Raw genomic sequence first — 23,306 nt, 5'->3', positions numbered from 1 at the left:
CTATGGAATGGTGGGAGTTGCAGGCCAGCAATGTCTACAGCAGAATGAATGCAAAGAATGGCTTCCTCTGGGTCAAAATGAGCCACATATGGAGTGAATGCTTTTTCTTTCTTCCTAAGCCATGACGCCTCCAAAGCATTTACTCCATATGTGGCTCATCTTGACCCAGAGGAAGCCATTCTTTGCATGCATTCTGCTGTAGACATTGCTGGCCTGCAACGCCCACCATTCCATAGCTAAGGCCTGATGGGACTTGTAGTGCAAAACCCACTTTCCATTGACCTTAAAAGAGTGCTCTGACCATCCACCTGAATGCTAAGTGTATGTGTGAGATGGGCAATCTGCAAACCCCACAAGCTGTTTCCTGTGGCCCTCCATGTACCATAGATTGTTGTATATGGAATAGTGGCAGTAACAAGAAATTCTTGATAGGTTTCACAGTTTGTCTGGTTATGTTAGCTTGTAATGTTCATTTTTTTTGTTCAACAATAAATGTGAATTCTTCTTCATGAAAAAATAAGACATCCCCTGAAAATAAGACCTAGCACTTCTTTGGGAGCAAAAATTAATATAAGACACTGTCTTATTTTTGGGGAAACAGGGTATATATATATATATATATATATATATATATATATATAGAGAGAGAGAGAGAGAGAGAGAGAGAGAGAGATATTTTAATGTTATGATAGCTGAATTAAATAACGTTCAAACAACAGCCTCCTTACAAGAGCTATAATTCCGTATTTGCACTTCAAACACAGTAATATTTTCAGGTAGCTATATTCTAAAGAACATCTATCTTTTCCTCGTTATGTTGTTCTGTAAATTTCTTAAACCAAGGGTCAAGAATATCCTTTAATGTCTACCTAACTGGCAAATAGTTATTGATTGAAAGTAATAGGAAAAGATCAGAACAGTCTGGAAATACATTTATGACTATATGTTGCTAGCAGAGGAACAGTTTTGAAAACATTTCTTATTACTCTGTGTTAATCTTATTTGTATATGTAATAAAGTGTGATTTTTTTAGTTTACAGATGCCATGTTTAATTGTGTTTTAAAAGGGTCAATATTTCAGTTACTCTGCACTCATGAGTTGGTTGCCATGGAGAAGGGGGCGAAGCCAACTGTCATTTTGGTGGAGAAGTGCAGGTTTGAAAAAGCAGCCGTTAGTCTATGCCCTGCTGAGGTACAGAGAAGGCTGATCCTCTGTTGAAGGGATCAGGGAGACTCAAGTGCTTATTTGAGTCAGTTTAAAATAAGTTTGGTGACTTATTTTAAGGTAGTCTGTTTCCAGATAAGGAACAGATAGTCTGTGATTGTAATTCACAGGGTGACTGCAGTTTAAAGCAGAGAGAAAGAAGTGACATTTTAAGAAGTTTGAAACACCTCAATATAGCTTTGCAACTGTTAATCAAAGTGCCTCTAAAGAGAAAGTTACTGTAACCATTAAGCTTTGTGCCTGAATAAACATATTACTGTTCTTTCTAACATATAAGCTTCTGTTATCTACATTACCATCAAAAGCAAACAAGAAAAAGCAAGGAAAACCAAATTTTAAAAGTCTCCTCTCTAAGTAGCTAGTGGCTACATCTTCCAATAGTGGTGGCAAGAGTTGATAATCCCCTTAACATCTGGTGGCCGCATTACAAACATCCTTACATCTGGTGGCAGTGTTTAAATAAGAACATCTTTATACTGGTGGCAGCGATAATATTATATATATATATATATATATATATATATATATATATATATATATATATATGAGATTAATAAAAACAACCTCCACCTCCACATCTCCTCAACTGGTGGCAGAGGTGGGATTAAAAAGATTCCCCCCTGCCTGAGTTCTCCTCAGTATACAATATGACAAATCAGTTTTTGATAAGATGTGATTAACATTAATAAGTTTTCCACAATACCTATGAGAACAACACCACGGAGGTGTGTACTATAAAACTAACAATACAGGATCTACTTCTCTTACTCAAACTCTTTTTAAAGGCTTACCTCAACGTACTATTAATTGCTCCCAGTTTATTTGCTTGTTCACAATCTTCAAGTTCTTTGGTATGGTTTGCTATCTTTGAATACTGTTAAGGGAAGACATACAATATTTTATATATACAGTACAGATACTTTTACTCATCACAGTAGCAACAACAGGGGCAGTACTCTGAAAATACTAAATGTACTTATTCTTTCAGTGAAATGCCCCCTTCTGAAACAAGGAAATTTTCATTCCTATGAAAAACTCCCAGAATCTCCTGTTGTATCTAGGAAAGAGATAGCACAAGACTCTGTATCAAAACATATTGTTTCAGTGACATACAAGTATACAGAAAACGAAAGGTCAAACATGAAAACTGACGTACTCAGTAATAACTCTTCTTCCATGTTTGCCTGACATTTAACATTTGAGATGTGATCTTTTAGGAGGAAGCCAAATTATGAATGGCAGCCAATCAAGTTCTCTATTTTATGAAACTAAACCCACTTTGCCTCTGCTCCTCTTGATAAACAGAAAGAAAGAGAATGATCATCTGTGTTTCCATGGCAAGGAAGAACAGTAAGACTCTGGTTCTACTGCCTGTTTCAATCTTATTCAACAGAAAAGAAAATGCACACATGGACAAAACAGCAGTGAGAAAGCCCCGCCAGTTACCCACTGAATAAATATAGCACAATGCTGTGGCAACTATTGGGTCTGATGTGAATGGGCAGTAAGCTCTGGTAACTGAGGCAACTGCACTTTGCTTTTTGTTTGTAATGAGAGCTGTCCTATTTTATTATTATAGAGACTTGGTTGGACAATGTGGGGAGTAGGATAATCTGTTTTGCTCATCTGGATTTTCTATGCAACATCAGGCAAGATCTGTGGTGAGAGAGTGGGGGAACTGAAGTGGTCTATTGTGATAATATATCCTAATCAGCCACCATATCCTTTATTCTACAGGGTTTGAGTGTGTTTATTCAAAGGTGGGTGACCATAACAAATTAAGGATTCTGTTGGTGTACCGCCATCTTGTTGCTCAACATCTCCCTTCCAGAGCTATCTGGGATAGTCTCTCAGGAGAAAGCTGAATCTCCATGGCTTGCGATGCTGAGTGATTTCAACATCTGTGCTCAGGCTACTATGACAGCCATGGGTCTGTCCCAAATGGTATCTGTCCCCACTCATGCTACTGAGCACATCTAGACCTTGTTTTATGTCCAGAGTAGGATGGTGGCAATCTGGGAATGGAGACACTGTCTACTGTTCCTCTACCCTGCACAGATAATTTCTTAATTATATCTACACTTTGTGGGAATCCATGCAGGGCATATTAAGATGATCCATCCCTAGAGGGGCTAATGTATTCAGATGGATTCTTGATGGCTTTTGGAGCATTTCCTACTTTTTCAGACAGCAATTCTGTTGAAGCTCTAGTTGATTTCTGAAATGGGGAAATAAATGTCCAGGGCAACAGACATGATCACTAAGTGCCCTGTTTCATGGAGTATGAAAGCTAGATAAAATGTATCTTAAGACCTATGGTGGGATGAAAAAGGCAGCAAAAAAGGCCAGAGAGCTGTTACAAGATGCCCCAAAAGAGAATGTATGCCATTCAACAGCTACCCTGTTTCCCCAAAAATAAGACATCCCTGAAAAATAAGACCTAGTAGAAGTTTTGCTGAATTGCTAAATATAAGGCCTCCCCCAAAAGTAAGACCTAGTAAAGTTTTTGTTTGGAAGCATGTCCGCCAAACAGAACACCAGAGCATGCAGGATTGGTAAATGTACATACCAGTTGTACATGGAAATAATGGTAGTAACAAGAAATTCTTGATAGGATTCACAGTTTGTCTGGTTATGTTGGTTTGTGATGACAACTATTTTACAGTATATAATAAATGTTCATTTTTTTATTCAACAATAAATGTGAATTCTTCTTTATGGAAAAATAAGACATCCCCTGAAAATAAGACCTAGCACATCTTTGAGAGCAAAAATTAATATAAGACACTGTCTTATTTTCGGGGAAACACGGTAGTTGTGAAGGATTAGCCCACCACTTCACAGATAAAACCCCTTGAATTCGTTCTGACTTGGAGATCAGAGTTGATATAGGTCCAGTGGCTGTAACCTTGGGCACTTGTTATCCAGAGTTGATGAATACTTTTCCATTTGAGTAGCCCAAAAAAAGTAAGTCAAAATCATTGCAGAGTGAGACCCTTGTCCTTTTTAGTTTATCACATGCAAGAGATACTGTGTTTCCCCTAAAATAAGACCTCCCCAAAAAATAAGACCTAGTAGGGGTTTGGGGGGATTGCCAAATATAAGGCCTCCCCTGAAAGTAAGACCTAGCAACTAAGGCTGCAGCAGAGTTCCATTGGGAAGCATGGCTGCAGGGCTAAAGCAGCACTCCTCATACACACCGGAGGGAGGGAGGGAAAGTGCTTGCTTTCTGTGCCTCCCTCCCTGGCTGGCCTTGCCTTGCCTGCCCCCAGCCGCGGCTTGAAGAACCTTCCGTGACTGCTGCTGCGCTGCCGTTTCTTCCTTCGGAGACAAGGCTCCGTCCTGGCCATGCTCCCTTCGCCCCCAAGGCTTCTGATTGGGTCCTGGAGCCAGGGCAAGGGAGGGTGGGAGGGAAGGAAGAGGGCTTTCCATTTGTCCTGCTCCTTCTGCTTCTTAAAGGTACAGGACCTATTGGGATTCTCCTCTCATCCTTATTCCTATCCTATGCCATGAAACTTATTATTTTATACTATTATTCTATTACCATATTATTATCATCATATTCTGTTACTATTATTATATCCCATTATTATATTATCCTATTAATATATTTTTATCATTATATTTTTATATTATTATGATATCATTATATTATTATTCTATTATTCTATTATATTTTCATATTATTATATTATTATTCTGTTATTATATTCCATTTTATATTATCCTATTAATATATTTTATATCATTATATTCTATACTATTATTCTATTATATTATCATATTATTATTATTTTATTATAGCATATTCTGTTATTATTATTATATTCCATTTTATATTATCCTATTAATATATTTTATATCATTCTATTCCATTCTATTATTCTATTATTATTACATTATGCTATTCTGTTATTATTTCCCATTATTATATTATCCTATTAATACCATATTATCATATTCTGTTATTATTATATCCTATTACTATATTATATCATTAATATATTGTATATTATTATTATATTATTATTATATTATCATATTATTATTATAGTATATTATATTATTCATCATTCATGACTACATTGAAACTAGAATAGAGAGAAATCAGCGTGGAAACCTTGTGAAACCTAAACTGCAAGAGGTACCATAGATTGTTGTACATGTAAATAATGGTAGTAACAAGAAATTCTTGATAGGATTCATAGTTTGTCTGGTTATGCTGGTTTGTGATGACAACTACTTTATAGTATATAATAAATGTTCATTTTGTTGTTCAACAATAAATATGAATTCTTCTTCATGGAAAAATAAGTCATCCCCTGAAAATAAGACCTAGTGCATCTTTGGGAGCAAAAATTAATATAAGACCCTGTCTTATTTTCGGGGAAACAGGGTAGATTGTTTGAGTGCATCTTTACAACAAGGCATGATCCTAAAACACCCTGGGGGACCCCTTTCCTGGATATATGTACTATATTGGATAATTATGGATCAAACATAGGTCAAACATTCCATTTTTTAGAAATATACTAGAGTTTGTGGTGGCTTCTCAACTCCAGGGGTTCCTTGATGCAGCTGATTTTCTAGATCATTTCAGTCTGGTTTAAGGTCTGATTGTGGGATAAAAAAGCTTTGGTTACTTAATGCAATGATCTATATAGGAACTGGACAGGCAGAGTGCCTCCCCGTTGACACTGAGGAGATATATCTCTATTAGTCCTTTCCAGCTAATACCAAAAAAAGTGGTTCCTGCACTAAATAGGTGTCTATAGCAAAACATTTTTAAAAATTTATAAGCTCTATGGCAGGCTGAGGATGCCTGCCATAGATGTGGGTGAAACGTCAGGAGAAAATGCTTATGGAACATGGCCATACAGCCCGGAAAACTCACAGCAACCCAGTGATTCCGGCCATGAAAACCTTCGACAACACATCCTATACTTTTATTGAGGACTTTTTGTACTGTTTCATAATATGTTGTTAGCTGTCTTGAATTCTATTATTGGGAGAAAGATTGGATGTAAATTAATAAAAAAACACATTTTTAGAACAAAATTACTCACTTTGTTAGCATTTCCAGCTTTAATTCCAACTGGTACTTTACTCTGGAAGAAACATAGAAATGATGTAACTATTCACTCTTACATTTCATGTGTTATTCTTGGCCTCAAAACTAAGTAACCTGAAGAACGCTTTTCCTCCTTTCGTTCCTACTTTCATTCCTAAGACACCTCTGTGAAGCAGATCAAGTTGACAAAGAGTTATCAACTCCATGACAACCGGCTTAATGTGGACTCAAATCTTGATCGCAGAAACCCTAATTCAGTACCCCAAGCACTGTACCACATTGGCTCTGTTAAATGGGTGAGCCAAGCCTCCAGGGAACCAGCTGAAAGGTGACATCCTATCCTGGGATGGGCTGTATAAAATCCTGAAATCTTTCACAATAGATCTGGTAATTTTTAAATTCTATTAAATCAATGGATTATCTCTGAAAAATGCTTATGATAGATCTGTCAGTTTGGTTAGCTTTCAAAATAAAATCACTCATCATATTATAGACAAAATCTAAATGCTATTTAATTTACTGCAGTTCCAGTAATTGTAATAGAATGAAAAAACTATTAAATTGGGTTTTGGATGTTTAACTCATTCAATCTGGCACTTCAACTAAAGACCAACAAAGTGTAATGGTTTGAGTATTGGACACCGGGGACCAGGGTTTAAATCCCTGCACAGTCATGGAACCCTAGTAGTTAACCTGAGGCAACCATGGAAACGCACTAATTAACCCTCACTAATTAATCACTACTGACCGAAAGGTCACTGGTTCCAAGCCCAAGTTGGATTAAGCTCTCGACCATTAATAGCCTAGCTTCCTGCCCACCTAAGCAGCTCGAAAACAGTTGCGGCTGTGAGTAGAGAATCCAAGTACTGCTTAATGCAGGGAGGCTAATTTAACTTAATTTATGACACCATAAAACTGCTGGTGTGCAAAGAACAATGAGAAAGTACTACCATCAAAAAGGACTTGGTGTCACAGTGGATGATGAAGCGGCAGCTCTCCCTTTGGCCAGAATTGAGAATACCCTCATGAAGCCAGAAGCTGGAAAATGTTAAATTGCCTCTTTTGTCTGTCTGCATGTTGTATGTCTAATAATGGCATTGAATGTTTGCCATCTATATGTGCATTGTAATCCACCCTGAGTCCCCTTCGGGACGAGAAGGGTGGAATATAAATGCTGTAAACAAATAAATAACCCTCTCAGTCTCAGAGGAAGACAAAGGCAACCTCACCCTGAATGAATCTGGCCAAGAAAACCCAGTGATAGGTTTGCCTTTGGGTTTACCATAACTCAGAAATTACTTGGAGGGACACAATAACTTTAGTTGAATTTTGAATGCTTCTTTACTGAGAACAAAAATCTCTTTTCATAAATAGAAATGTAATATCAAGTTGGCTTAAATCTGCAACATCTGATGCTTTCAGATGCTTGCTAGGAAACATGAGCACATATACAAATAGGCTAAATCTAATGTTAGCTCTACCCATTGAAATTATACGGATTTCAGTAACTTGAGAATCACGACTTCCATCCATTCCATAGGCTCACCTGGAAATTATACTAACATTACATTGAATCTAATGCCATACACATGACAACAAAATTAGGTTTCCTGGAGAGAGGGAAAGCATATTATTTGGTTTTCTTTTTTTCTGAAACATACCTCAGGACAAGGCTCTACATGGCAATCTCTGATAGAACAATGGCCATCATCTGCCCAAAAGGGACACGGTCTCTTCAGATTAACCTTAAAGTCAATGAGATATACAGATATTTTCAACTATTTAATTCTCTTGCAAAAACTTAACAATGGATAATATTTTTTCAATAAAAACAAAAAATTAGGGGAAACTGAACAGTATTTAGTTTTTTGCTTATTTGGTTGATTTTAATACATTATTTCAAAAATAGCCAGGTGTAATCTTGGAGATATGTCTCCATGCTTATAGAAGTAAACTGAATCACACATTGGAAATATATTCCATTTAAATATAAAGAATATTACTACTTAGAAATGTATATTGCTTTCAAAAATGAAATTATTTCATGTCTATAACTTGACAGTGCTTAGAATGTGCATCATATTTTTCATTGCCTTACATGCTGAGGCCATCAGACACTGCTAGCACAAGATGTAGTAAATGCTACCAATTCAGATTATTTTAAGGTGGATGAGACAAATGGCTATTACTTTAATCACAATATCAATATAGGGTCTACATTCCTCTTACAGCCACATCTCAAGGAAATGTCAGAAATACTGTCCAAATAATATATGCTATATATATTTATTCCCTTTACTTTAACTGAACAATCAGCATATTTGTGAACTAGGATCCCACATTTCAGCTGAAGCAAGTTCCTTGTTATAAGGTCCAATAATCCTTCACCGGTCTTGCAAACAATTTTATTGTCCAGAAGGTGGAAAACTCAACACAGGGATCAGCTATTTCAGATATGATCTTAATCATTTGTGATGATCTACTGCAAGTCGCTTCTGGTGTGAGAGAATCAGGTGTCTTCAAAGACGTTGTCCAGGGGACGCCCAGATGTATTACCATCCTGTGGGAGGCTTCTCTCATATCCTCGCATGAGAAGCTGGGGCTGACAGACAGGAGCCAATCTTCAGATCAGTAGTTCAGCTGGCACAAGCGTTTAACTCATTGCGCCACCACGGTTTCTAGCTAATAAAATGTGGGTTAGATAATGCTACTGTTAGGTGTACTGGGAATTAGTTGAGCGACCAAATCCAAAGGATGCTCTTCGTCCTGGAGAGAAGTGACTAATGGGATGCCACAGGGTTCTGTCTTGGGCCTGGTGCTACTAAACATTTTGATAAGTGGCTTGGATGATGGAATAGAGGGCATGCTTATCAGATCTGCAGATGACATAGAATTCTGAGAAGTAGCTACTATCTCAGAGCACAGGGTCAGAATTCAACAGATTAGAGAGCTAGGCCAAAACTAACAAAAATAACAGATTAGAGAGCTAGGCCAAGACCAATGAAACTAATTTCAACAGCAATGAACAGTTCTAGAATGGCAGGCACTTGACCGGACAACAGTACTTATGATGAGGATATAAGAATCTCAGGAGACCACAATTTGAACAAGAATCAGTGTGATATGGCAGCTAAAAAAGCCAATGCAGTTTTAGCCTGCAACAACCGTAAGATTATGGGAGGTGTTCTGCTTTGGTCACCTGAAATGTTGAGTCCAGTTCTGAGCATCACAATTTAAGATGAATATTAATAAGCTAAAGCATGTACAGAGGAGGGCAACTAAAATGATAAAGGGTTTGGAAAGAATGTACTATGAGGGGTGGTTTATGGAGCTGGGTATGTTTAGTCTGAAGAAGAGAAGGTCAAAGGCACATGTAAATATTTACAAGGAAATCATATTGAAGATGGAACAAGCTTGTTTTCTTCTGCTTCAGAGATGATGAGATGCATCAATAAATTCAGACAACAGGAAAAGAGATTTTACCTAAACATTAGGAAGCCCATTCTGATAGTAAGAGCTGTTTGACAGTGGAATACACCGCCTAACACTGTGGTGGAGTCTCCTTCAAAACAGAGACTGGATTTCCACTTGTCAGGAACACTCAATTGTGCATTTCTGCATGGAACGGGGTTGAACTAGATGGTTCTTGTGGTCTCTTCCAACTTTGTAATTCTATGATACCTTAAGTATGTTTTGAAAAAGATTATGGAAGCTGCCAACCCAAATTCTGTTTGTTATACAATTTGTCCAAAAGTGGAAAAATATGTTTATCAACAGTCTTAGAATTAAAGAGAAATTCACTCTGTTCAGCTTATTGGTTAGAAGGTGATGATGATTATGATGATAATAATAATACTCAAAATAAAAGTAAAGAAAAGCAATAGACACCATTATATTTTTCAGCTAGAATGATGGGTTTAATGTACTGTATTTACTGAATTTTGGAAAAATGTTGTACCCCTTGATAAGGAAAAAGCGTGTTTGTGTAATTCTTGCAAATTATGGGAAAATAAATGGAATCAATCAAGAAATTGAATCCATTGTCATGAATCAAACAATTAATTTCAGTAATGAACATGCTATCATCATTCAAATTCAATATTAGAAAAAGTAATCTCCAGAAATATAGTGTTAAACTAAAGATTGTTTGTATTTTTAATTGGCATGTAATTCTTCAAACAATATTATTGTAATATCTTTGACAGAAAATAAATGAGCAGAGGAACTCCTCAAAATTTCACAAATTATATTTATAAATGGATGAGATCCAGCATGTCCAGTTGAAATGGCAAGTGTGGTCCTTCGTGGAGCCTGAACTCTGAAACACATTTCAAATTGGTATGGCTTTACTTGTACTATTAGTGCACTAAAAAGATAATTTTCAAAGCTAGATATTCTTAAATCTCTTCCTGTTCCATCACAAAGATTTATCTTGCATGCAACTGTTTTCTCAAATGACATGCACCACATAAGAAATTCTTAAAAGATTATTGCAATACTTAAATCTAGTCTGTTTGCATTTTACACTTAAAGTGAAAATTGTCATGGAATCATAGAATCCTAGAGTTGGAAGAGACCACAAGAGCCACCCAATCAAACCCTTGCCAATGCAGATACAAAGAATTAGAGCACTGCAGACAGAGTGCTTTGATTGTATGTTTTATTCCATTCTTGACAAGCAAAGCTTTAGGATCACCTCTTTCATATACAAGCCACAATCCTGTGAAAAAAAGAGCTGTTGGGACTAGAGTGCCTGTGGTGGAAGACTCAGAGCAACACCGACTGAACACGGGCTGGAGCCTCTATTAAGGCCTAATCTGTGGCGTTGCGGGCAGCCAAAAGAGCTTTCTCGACTGCCCATATTGTGTCTGCAATAAATAGACCAGCTGAGTTGTTCCAGGTTGTCTGGGAGCTCCTTCATCCTCATTGGGGGGGGGGGGGGGGGAGCCTCCTGACAACTTGGTCACTCGATGCAGCGAATTTGCGCATCATTTTGCAGACAAAGTCGCTCAATTACGCTCCGACTTGGACACCAATTTTGATACAGTTCCAGATGAGGTACCTGGAGCATCTGTGGATTCAACTTTGATGGATTCATTTCAGTTTGTTTGGCCTGTTGACATGGACAAGATCCTTGTCCTACCTGGCTTATAAAGCTTGCCGGGGGGCGGGGTGTTGGTCGATTGGTTTCTGAGGATTATCAACATCTCATTGGAACAAGGGCAATTTCCATCAAGCCTGAAACAAGCACTTATTAGACCAATTCTAAAAAAGGTATCCCTTGATTTCTCTATTCTATCAAACTATCGACCAATCTCAAACCTCCCATTTTTAGGCAAGGTTCTGGAGCAAGTGGTTGCCTCTCAACTCCAGGGTTTGTTGGACGACACCGATTATCTTGACCCATTCCAGTCTGGCTTCAGGCCTGGTCACGGCACTGTGACGGCTTTGGTTGCCTTGGTGGATGACCTCCGCAGAGAACTTGACAGGGGGAGTGTGTCCCTGTTGGTTCTCGTGGACACCTCAACGGCTTTCGATACTATCGACCATGGTATCCTTCAGGGGCCACTCTCGTGAATGGGGATTGGGGGCACTGCGCTACAGTGGCTCCACTCATTCCTTGAGGGCTGCACCCAGATGGTGAAGCTAGGGGATACCTTCTCGGACCCCTGGCCTTTGACCTGTGGGGTCCCGCAAGGTTCTATTCTCTCCCCCATGCTTTTTAACATCTACATGAAACCGCTGGGAAAGGTCATCCGGAGTTTTGGAGTTCAGTGCCATCTCTATGCACTCAACTCTACTACTACTTTCTACCTACCTCCAAGGAAGCCCCTCGGATCCTAGACCGGTGTTTGGCCGCTGTAATGGGTTGGATGAGGGCCAACAAGCTGAAGCTTAATCCTGATAAGACAGAGGGTCCAGGTCAGTCATTCAACTGATTGGGGTATAGGGTGGCTACCTGTGCTTGACGGGGTCCTTCTGGATTCATTGCTGTCACTTGATGCTCAGGTGTCAGCGGTGGCCAGGAGGGCCTTTGCACAACTAAAGCTAGTGCACCAACTGCAACCATATCTCGAGAAGTCTGATTTGACAATGGTGGTCCACACTCTAGTTACCTCAAGGATGGATAACTGTAACACACTTTATGTGGGGCTGTCCGGAAATTGCAGTTGGTACAACGGTTGGCAGCTAAGTTATTAACCGGAGCTGGTTACAGGGAGTGGTCAACCCCCCTGTTTAAGCAGCTCCACTGGCTGCCGATAACATTCCAGGCCCAATTCAAGGTGCAGGTTATTACCTATAAAGCTCTAAACGGTTTGGGACCTGCCTATCTTCATGACCACGTTGTCCACTATGAATCTACACGATCTCTAAGATCCTCTGGGGAGGCCCTCCTCTCGTTTCCATCTTCCTCACAATTACGTCTGGTGGGGAGAGAGAGGGCCTTCTCGGCCGTGGCCCACCAATCTGGAACTCCCTCCCCAGGGAGATTAAGTTATCCCCCTCTCTATCCTCCTTCAGGAAACAACTAAAGACTTGGATGTTTCGGTTGGCCGTTGGCGAGACAGTTATTAGATAATCAGTCCCAGATGGTATTATAATTCTATCCTGTATTTTATTAGGTCTTTTTTATCTATGCACTTTAATTCATCATTTTATTCTTGCATTGCTGCTTCAGTTTCTTCACCTATGTAGATGATAGAACAGTGCCTAGTGGTTGACTGATATTATTAACTGTTATAATATTCTCGTTTTACATTGTATTACTGTCTTTATCTTTTCATACTGTGAATTGTGTTTATGTTATTGTTTATTTTGTTCAATTATGTTGTTTGGGTTTTTGCCCCATGTAAGCCGCCCCGAGTCCCCGCGGGGAGATGGTGGTGGGGTATAAATAAAGTTTTATTATTTATTATTATACTTGCACACATATACTATGAAGATGTTAAAAGAATATCTCCTAAGACAAATTATGATAGAAGCAGCAAGTACCCTATATACTCATGTGTAAGTTTAAAATTTTAGGTAAAAAACTGAACCCAAAAAAGCCCTTAGGTCAACTTATCCATGGGTCAATGTGAGAACTGTATGTTAACTCTTATTAAAAATAGAACCATTCCCTTCTCCAAGTGACAAAGGGCGAGAACTTAGTTTATCCTGGGAGATCCCAAAGAAACACCTCTACTCTCTATATGCCATAGCACCTTTACTGGCCTTTCAAAATGCCTGGGTTCCAATGTCCATGGGTGGTTTGCTCCATGAGGCAGCATTGTTTTCCTCCTGTGTGAAATGATGCTCGGCTCATCCATAAATCATATCAAAATCCATAATTTTGATCCCATAACCTATCCATGACTTATCAAAATGCATACAACTCAGATGTTTAATCAACCTGTGACTTGCATCACATTTGTCCAATACTACTGGAAATGAAATAATCACAACTCCTCAAAGCTTTTCTAGAAAAATAGTCACACCAAGCACACATGTATATGTGTCAGACAGAAAGCTACTTTTGCCACATAGCAAGGTAGCGGCAATGTCCGATAAAGCTGGCTGTTGTTGATAGCAACAGCCTCTAGAAAAAATATATTTTGAATACCAAGAAGCAAATAAGAAGCATACTGAGTTTCTTTTGGCTCTTCTACTGAATACTAATTATGATGAAGCAAGAATTCAAAAAAATGCCTTTGATTCATGCAAGTACCTTCCTTTGGGTGAAAGACAACTTTAGATTCAAGCAACAATATTGTATTGTATTTTATATTGTTTATTGTATTTTACAAATAAAAAAACATGTATAATCATTCTGAGTCATTCTATGAATCTTGGAGATAAGCAACTAGGAAGCCTACATATAAGGATGCAGCAAGTAAGCTCCAATAAAAGAACATTAAGATTGCTAATGATGCTGAAAGCTTGAGTACACAGTGCTTTACACAGTATATAGTATTTCTGAGGACTAAATCGAATAATTGGCCTCAATTAGCCACTCTCTAAATAAATGTTTTTTTTGTTTTTTTTAAAGAATTTTATTAAATTTTTTATACTACATAAAATAAATAAATGTTTTTTATATCTGTCAACTTACTAATTTCCCATTGATTCAGTGGATCTACTTTAATTAGGCATTTAAAACTACATTTATCTGTGAATCACCAACACATCATTTATCAAGCATTCCCAAACAAAAAATATCCAGTTTAAAATACTATAACCTTCATGCTAGCAGTTTTATCAACAGCAAGCAACAGGTGCAGTATACACTTTCTCCTTCTCATTAGTAGAAACCACAGAGCTTATCTAGATTCAGTTTATTTTCACTGCAGTACACTTGGAATGAGAACAATGCTGAAGGTCATCAGTAGCACCTAGTCACTATTATTTCCAAACTAATTTAAGATTGCTTCAGCAAATGAAAATCATTTGATTCTTATTTACTTGAGCTATCAGTCATCAACAAAATTCCCATGGTGAGGGGGAAGGGACAAAAAAGGCAAATAATTTTTTAAAAATCCTAAATTCTGTCTGAGCTAATGACAAGTAAACGTAAGTGATTTTCCAAAAAAGTATGTGATATCTATATTAGTTCACAGCATTTTAAAATATTGCCATTCTTTTCACCAGTAAATTCTTCTTTTCACAATTACTTGTAACTTCTTTAAAAATTACTTTAGTCTTAAGAATACATTTCCCTATATAGCTTAGGATAATGGTAACTTCTACTCAGTTACTGAGCAATGTAATTTCAGATTACGTTACCTTGTAATATCTGAAATAATCCCGTTCTTGAAGTTTCTGTATTTTGGGGAAGATCTTAAAGTTGTTGAACTCATCAATGCTCTCTATGTCACATAAGCAGTCATCAAGTACTCCTGTAAGCTATAAACAAAAGAAAAACCATACAGATGAAAATAGCACTTACCCAAGGGATTTTAAGTAACATATTTAAATGAATTTCAAATACAACAATCCAGTTATTCACACTACATAACATAACATTCCTCAGTGATATCTGGATGAAGGAATTTACATGAAACCATACATATACGTACAATCATAACAGTTCAAATACTGTATATGATTTTCTTACTAGCAGCCCAAACATGCTAGTAACATATATGACCTATGCAACAATCTATACTTATTTTAAGTGCAGTTATCACTGCTCTTTCCAGACATTAGATTGACTTTAATTGGACAATTGCATATTAATATAGAATATGCATCATCATATTTTTGTACACATATTATATTTCCAAAATGTGATCGGATTTTTTTTATCAAACCTTTAACTCAATAAGTTTGTACATGACATTCCAAATCATATTTGTTATAACTGCATACTCAGAGAATAGGAACACCCCATAACACTTTTTATTCTACTGGTAAAAAGCTGATCGTTACTATAGCGATGACTGACAGAATTTTAAGAATCAGCATTATGCACTGAATTCTAAGAAAAACTTTACTGTTAAATGTCTCAGTACTCAGAAAAGAATTTCCTTCCATCATATAATTCCATTTCACCATACAAAAAACTTTGGACAATTGAAATAGGTATCCGATCCTATTATACAATGGCAGAGTTATGTACAGGATGAAACGTTAGGTTCATTTAAAGACACGGATGTATTTTATAATTGAAAATTTAGTCTAAATTGCAAAGTTATTCATTTTATTTCCACAGTATCTAATATTGAGAAGCTGCAATGGGTTCTTCAAGAAGCTAGAACACCACATGTTGTGCATTTAAGGCTACACATACTTATTTTGAAATAGGTCTGATCAAACCCTATGCTGTGACGTTTAGATCTACAAAGAATCTACAAATAGATAGCTTTCCAGACACTTTAGTGTCTCTAACTCAAGATTGTGTATCAAACATTGGGTCTTTTCTTGTTGTTAGGGTTATTATTATTATTATCATTGTTGTTATTCTGTGCCTTCAAGTTATTTCAATTTTCTGGAGACTCTAAGGTGAATCCATTGCAAGGGGTTCTTAAAAAGATCTGTTCAGGTGAGAGTTGCTTTTGTGTTTCTTAAGGCCAATAATGTGACTTGCTCAAGGTCACCTAATGGGTTTCTATGACTAAGTAGGGGTTTGATTTCTGGTCTCCAAATTCAAAGTACAATGCTCAAACCATTATACCATACTGTCTCATCATGTTATTTTACCAATTTGCTCTGAGGGAATTATTTGCAAAACACAGAATAAAGTCTCTTTGAGCTCCTGTAAACCAATGGCTACAGTTACAGGATTTATAACAAACAAAAAGGATCCGAAACATTATTATTATACATTAAGCATTATTATAATGCAATATAATGAAGAAGAAGAAGAAGAAGAACAACAACAACAACAACAACAACATCAGAATTAAACAGTGAGGTGAAGTAAATGAGGCGAAGGACCCTCACAAATGGGTGGGGGGAGAGAATTAATTTTTTATTTTTTTAACATGAGAAAACCCCTCTCTAAAAATTTCTAGATCCTCCAGTGAGACTCCATAGCCAACCTCTGGCAAAAGCTGACCACAGAATCACTCTGAAAGATCTACACGACTAAAGAAGTGTTCTCTCTAGGAATTCTAAGTTCTCCAATGCAACTCTATGATCAAATTTTCGTTAAAGTTGTTCATAGTCTTGTCTCATACTGGAGGTCCTAGAAAGATATATTAATAACATCGGCAAAGGTCAATGTTGGGGGGAAGATCACGATCCATAAGAAACTTGTCCAAAGTAAACAGTTTAAGAATATCAGAAGGCTAGCTGACTGCCTGGATAACCAGTGGTCATAAATTACAGATCTTGCAAAATGTTTCCAAGTACAGGAAGTATTTATTCAATGTTGTTCCTGAAAGTCATTTATGAATTACCTGAATTTTCTAGAAGTGAGCCAATGAGGAAGAGACACATATCTCTTAAAAATAAGAAGTGATCCATCATGATTACAAGGAAAAAACCAGACAGCACATGCCTTCAACTATAGACTTTGGGCGATGCAAGCTCTCAAGCACTGTTAATTAAAATATTTCTATCTCACCATATCCAAAAATATCAGTAGTGTCATCACCATAGTAATGGGACCCAAAGTCCAAATTATATCACCTAGTGGCTTCATACAGACATGAAAGAGGGTAAGATGAAATGATGGGCACTCAGTCTCTAAAAGGTTCTCCATCACTGGCCTATAGAGTAAGCCTTGCTAAGAAAACTTAGTTCTTCAGGGTCTCCATGAGTCGGAAACAATTCGAAGGCATATCACAATAACAGCCACACTTAGGAGCCACTAAAACCAGCAGGACTGGGCTTTGATAAACAGGGGAGATACGTGTGTATTTATTTATTTATTTACAGTATTTATATTCCGCCCTTCTCATCCCGAAGGGGGCTCAGAGCAGATCACAATGTACACATATAAGGCATTCAATGCCATATGAACATAGAGACAGATACAGACACAGAGGCAATTTAACCTTCTCCAGCTTCCAGCTTCCTGGGGGTATGCTCGATTCCGGCCATGTAAAGACAAATGCGGGTGGAACCAGTATATGGTTTGTATGTCTGGTTGGAACTAAGAGACTAGAGTTCAAATTCCTGCTGGGCCATGGAAACTACTGGGTGACATGGGCAAATAACCTCCCTCAGCCTCTGAGGAAAGCAATGGTAGATCTCTGAGAGTAGCATCACCACAGCCCTCCACATGTTTTGGACTTCAATTCCCACATTCAAAGTTTGCCCATGCCTGGTCTAGCCCTTACCTCAAGATAACCAGGACACGAACTCATAACGGACCATTTGTTTATCTATGGTCCTTTGTTTTATCTATGTATTTTAACAATGTTGTATCCAGCTTTGAGCCGAAAGGAAAGACAGATAACAAATAAAATTTATTGTGTTGTTGTTATGATGATGATGAGTGCAAAAAAACCCCAATGGCCTTAGGGTTGCCATAAGTCAGAAAACTTGAGACATACAGCAATACTTTAGAGCAGAGCTTGCCAAACTGTAACACATGAATGTGTTGGCTGCAGTGTGTAGGTGTGTTGCACAAACATAATGAGAAATCTCTGAGTCTATGGGAAATAAGCAATAACATGTATGCATTTTTACACAGCAGAGTTGCCAAGTGTTATAATACAATTGATATTAGTAATATATTGTTACAGTAGAGTCTCACTTATCCAAGCTAAACAGGCCGGCAGAAGCTTGGATATGCGAATATGTTGGATAATAAGGAGGGATTAAGGAAAAGCCTATTAAACATCAGATTAGGTTATGATTTTACAAATTAAGCACCAAAACATCATGTTATACAACAAATTTGACAGAAAAAGTAGTTCAATACACAGTAATGTTATGTTGTAATTACTGTATTTACGAATTTAGCACCAAAATATCACGATATATTGAAAACATTTACTACAAAAATGGCTTGGATAATCCAGAGGCTTGGATAAGCGAGGCTTGGATAAGTGAGACTCTACTGTAATAATAATAATAATGTCTAAAAAACGTGTCACCAACATGAAAGGTTTGGAAAGCTCTGCTGTAGAGCCACTAAAATCAGCAGGACCATTTTTTATCTATATCCTTTTATTGATATATTTTAACAATGTTGTGCCCAACCTTGAGCCACGAGGAAGACAAGGAACAAATAAGGTTTATCATTATATTATTGTTGTATGATAGGGATGTCTGGACGGTTCAGGTCCAGGCAATTTGGCCAACAACATCCCCTTGTAAGAACCTGCCCAGGCCCTGAGATCTTCAGGAGAGGCCCTTCTCTCAGTCCCACCTCCATCCTCGGTGGCTGCCCCTTGACTCTGGAACTCCCTACCCAGGGAAGCCAAAACAGCCCCCTCCGTGCTGTCCTTCTGGTGGCAAGATAAACCTTTCTATTAAGGCAGACATTTAAAGATTAAGATTTTTCAGATCAATTCAGGGGGTGCTGTGGTTTTAGCTTTGAATATAGAATCACAGAGTTGGAAGAGACTTCGTGGGCCATGCAGTCCAACCCCATCAGTAAATTTATTTATTTTATTTATTTACATCACTTTTACCCCACTCTTCTCACCCATAGGGACTCAGGGCAGCTTACAACAGTCAGCAATTTACATTGCCCAGAACAAATTCAATAAAACAATAACAAAATCAATAAACATTACAACAATACCACATCAATTAAAAAGTCTATTAAACTCTATTAAAACATGAATTATAAAATCTTAAAATGCATATGTAGTTAGAATCGTCCACTGACACCTTTCACCTTGATTCAACAGGAAAATCACATTAAAAGCACCCCCGACAGATGGCCATTCAGCCTCTGCTTAAAAGCCTCCAAAGAGGAAGCCTCCACCACACTCCAGAGCAGAGAATTCCACTGCTGAACAGCTCTCACAGTGAGGAAGTTCTTCCTAATGTTCAGGTGGAATCTCCTTTCCTGTAGTTTGAAGTCGTTGTTCCACATTCTGGTTTCCAGGATAGCAGAAAGCTTGCTCCCTCCTCCCTATGATTTCCCCTCACATATTCATGGCTATCATGTCTCCTCTCAGCCTTCTCTTCTGCAGGCTAAACATGCCCAGCTAAGTCGGTCCTCATAGGGCTTGTTCTCCAGACCCTTGATCACCTTCCAGCTTGTCAACATGTGTCCAGAGGAGGGAGACTAAAACGATCAAGGGTCTGGAGAACAAGTCATATATGCATCAAATATGTTTGAATGGTATTAACTGAATCTTTCAATAATGTTTATATTTAATTCTGTTTTAATATTTGTATATATGTGTATTTTAAATGCTTTGCTAACATTTTTATGTTAAGCCACTTTGAGTCTCAACTCAAACATATCTCCCCCTATGAACCATTGCGGAGGTTAAGATCTTCTGGAGAGGCCCTGCTCTCGGTCCTACAACCTTGGCAGGTGAGACTGCTGGGAACAAGAGTCAAGGCCTTCTCAGCGGTGGCCCCTTGGCTGTGGGATTAGATCAGCACTTATTTATTTACTTATTTCCATCATTTATATCCCGCCCTTCTCACCCGGAGGGACTCAGGGCGGCTTACACAATTGGGCAGGGCCATGCTAATCTTCTCTGTATCATTCCAATTTTAGTATATGTGCTGTTGAAGCACTTCCCTTTTGTCATTTCACAAACACGTGAAAACTTGGCTTTGGGAGCAAATATTTAGCCCAGCATAATTACCTGAGCAATATAGTTGGAATTGGCTTTGGATTGATGAATATGTTTATCTGGTTTTGGATTAATGTACAATAATCGTCTAATGTTTTCATATGTTCTTTTAATGTTGTTTTAAATTGTTACTTAATTGCTTTTAATTGTTATTGTTGTTTGGGCATGAAATAATGCCACCCATGTAAGCCGCCCCGAGCCCCCCTCAGGGTGAGAAGGACAGGATATAAATGTCGTAAATAAATAAATACATTTGAGTCCCTTTCAGGGGAAATAAAGCACGGCATAAATATATTTATATTAGGAGCCCCCGATGGTGCAGCAGGTTAAACCACTAAACGACTGAACTTGCTGACCGAAAGGTTGGTAGTTCAAATCCGGGGAGCTGAGTGAGCTCCCGCTATTAGCCCCAGCTTCTGCCAACCTAGCAGTTCGAAAACATGCAAATGTCAGATCAATAGGTACCACTTCTGCGGTAAGGTAGCAGCACTCAATGTAGTCATGTTGGCCACATGACCTAGGACAACACCAGCTCTTCATCTTAGAAATGAAGAAGAGCACCAACCCCCAGAGTCGGACAACGACTGGACTTAATGTCAAGGAAAACCTTTACCTTTACTAAATAACTATAATAATAATTATGTCCTGCCAAGAAAGCTCAGTGAGCCTTAGGGGGCTGAATTGAGATTATCTGCTTTGAACTAGATTATGTGAATCTGTACTGCCATATAATCCAGTTCAAAGAAGATAATCTGGATTGTGGAACTGAGGCCCTTTACACACAGCTGCATGAATTCCCACTTTGCTTTGAACTGTGTTGTATAGCATTGTGGACTCAGATAACCTAGTTCAAAGCAGATATTGTGGGATTTTCTGCCTTGATATTCTGGAATATATGGCTGTGTGGAAAGGGCCCTGGATTATAGGGCAGAGTAGATGGGGCCAGGGTCGCATACAGCAATTCTTTGAGCCACTAAGACCAGCAGGACTAGGTGGGACGGAGCCTGGCTATCTTCCTTGCCTCGAGACAAACAGGGACACACCACTGGATGATGCTCATGCTCCCCCTCCTTCCTCTCACCTGGGCCTCCGCCAAGCCACAGAGGCAGCCGATAGTCGCCGCCGCCGCCAGTAGAAGCCTCGCCGCTGCAGTTCTCCGGCCGGCCTTGCCGCCGCTGCTCATGCTGCAGAGCCCCCTCCGCCGCCGCCACTCGCCCTGAAGGGCCCCTGGCCCTCCTCCTCCTCCTCCTTCCCGTCGCCTTCCACCGAAAAGAACACCAAGCGGCTGGCTCCCCTCAGCCGCGAAAAGAACCTGTCAAGCGAACACCCAGCTCCCCTCGCACCGGCTCACGCGCACGCGCTCTCTCTCGCGCCCACACCGGTCTTGTTATGAGGCGCGCGCGTGCGTGCGTAAGTGAGCGACTGCGCGCGCCAATCGCAAGCGCCGGCCTTTTAATCTTGGTGATTACATACCCGAGCAGCAGCTTCCAACAGACCCGCCTTCTCAGTTGCCTCGCAAAGCATCTTGGGGGGTGTAGTCTATTCCACAGCGTCATCGCTCTCAGACTCTTCTCAGCCTCGTACGGAATACAGTACTCTACAGTAGGCGTTCACATTCCCCGCCCCTCGAAAAGGAACAGATAGCCACCGCAGCCAATAGGAAAGGACCACGCGCATCTTCAAAACAAGGAGGCTGTTTTGTAACCGTCGTGAAGGGGAGGAGGCCTAGATCTTTCAGCGGGGGAGTTTTGCCTCGAAATGGGTGTGCTGACCTTTTCTGGAAAAAAGGATGGAGGATGTTAAAAAAACAAAACAAATACCAAAGTTGCCTTTAAAGCAGGCATGGGCAAACCTGTGCCCTCCAGGTGTTTTGGACTTCAACTCCCCAAATTCCTCACAGCCTGAGGGGGAAAAGGAAAGGGCCTAAGGCTGTGAGGAATTGGGGGAGTTGAAGTCCAAAACACTTGGAGGGCCCAAGTTTGCCCATACCTACTTTAAACATTGCTTTGGTTGTCAAGTTCTCGCAGTTTGACTCTCCATGGAGATTGCCCAACTTTGTTTATTTTTATTTTTTCCTATGCGAACACGCACACGAGCAATGGGGGTAAAACATTGGGTAACCTATTCGATAGGCATGACCTTGTTAAGAGACCGTTACCTATTGCCTATTGGTTAATCACTAGTCACATAACCAAATGAAGGATTATGCCCCATTAGGAAGCCACATGAAGCCACTGGGAGAGATCATCCGGAGTTTCGGGGAACGGTGTCATCTGTATGCAGATGATGTCCAGCTCTGTCACTCCTTCCCACCTGTTACTAAGGAGGCTGTTCAGGTCCTGAACTGGTGTCTGGCCGCTGTGTTGGACTTGATGAGGGTGAACAAATTGAAATTAAATCCAGACAAGGCAGAGGTCCTCCTGGTCAGTCGTAGGGCTGAACAGGGTATAGGGTTACAGCCTGTGTTGGATGGGGTCACACTCTCCTTGAAGACACAGGTTCACAGTCTGGGTGTTCTCCTGGACTCACCACTGAGCCCGGAACCCCAGGTTTCAGCAGTGGCCAGGGGAGCATTTGCACAACTAAGACTTGTGCGCCAGCTGTGCCCGTACCTTGGGAAGTCTGACTTGGCCATGGTGGTCCACGCGCTGGTTACATCCCTGGATTACTGCAACGCGCTCTATGTGGGGCTGCCTTTGAAGACGGCAGCCAGGCTTATACTCCTCTGTTGCGCCAGCTCCACTGGCTGCCAATATGGTACCAAGCCCAATTCAAAAGTGCTGGTCTTGGCCTACAAAGCTCTACAGTTCTGGTC

The 23,306-nt window shown here is 39.3% G+C and overlaps 1 protein-coding gene and 1 pseudogene across 3 annotated transcripts in view; both read right to left on the bottom strand.

Annotated features, from left to right (window-relative positions):
• Positions 1–22,030, bottom strand: part of ero1b (endoplasmic reticulum oxidoreductase 1 beta) — a 37,999-nt gene extending 15,969 nt beyond the window's left edge. For 2 of the 3 annotated variants that reach the window (XM_008124001.3, XM_062975268.1), the window contains exons 1-5: positions 21,573–21,923; positions 15,060–15,179; positions 7,958–8,041; positions 6,292–6,333; positions 2,017–2,099 (exon numbers count right to left, since the gene is read on the bottom strand). In XM_008124001.3, the coding sequence (XP_008122208.1) occupies positions 2,017–2,099; positions 6,292–6,333; positions 7,958–8,041; positions 15,060–15,179; positions 21,573–21,674 (431 nt within the window). In that variant the 5' untranslated portion in view covers positions 21,675–21,923. Of the gene's footprint in view, positions 1–2,016; positions 2,100–6,291; positions 6,334–7,957; positions 8,042–15,059; positions 15,180–21,572; positions 21,924–21,964 lie in introns of those variants that run through there. The other variant, XM_008124013.3, reaches the window with a different exon arrangement.
• On the bottom strand, positions 20,368–20,432 carry LOC134295779 (U6 spliceosomal RNA; annotated as a pseudogene).
• Positions 22,031–23,306: the final 1,276 nt, after the last annotated feature.

This window comes from Anolis carolinensis, chromosome 1, assembly GCF_035594765.1.
Source record: "Anolis carolinensis isolate JA03-04 chromosome 1, rAnoCar3.1.pri, whole genome shotgun sequence".
NCBI lineage: Eukaryota > Metazoa > Chordata > Lepidosauria > Squamata > Dactyloidae > Anolis > Anolis carolinensis.
Note: the sequence above shows the minus strand (reverse complement) of the source record. Positions and strands in the feature narration are given on the sequence as shown.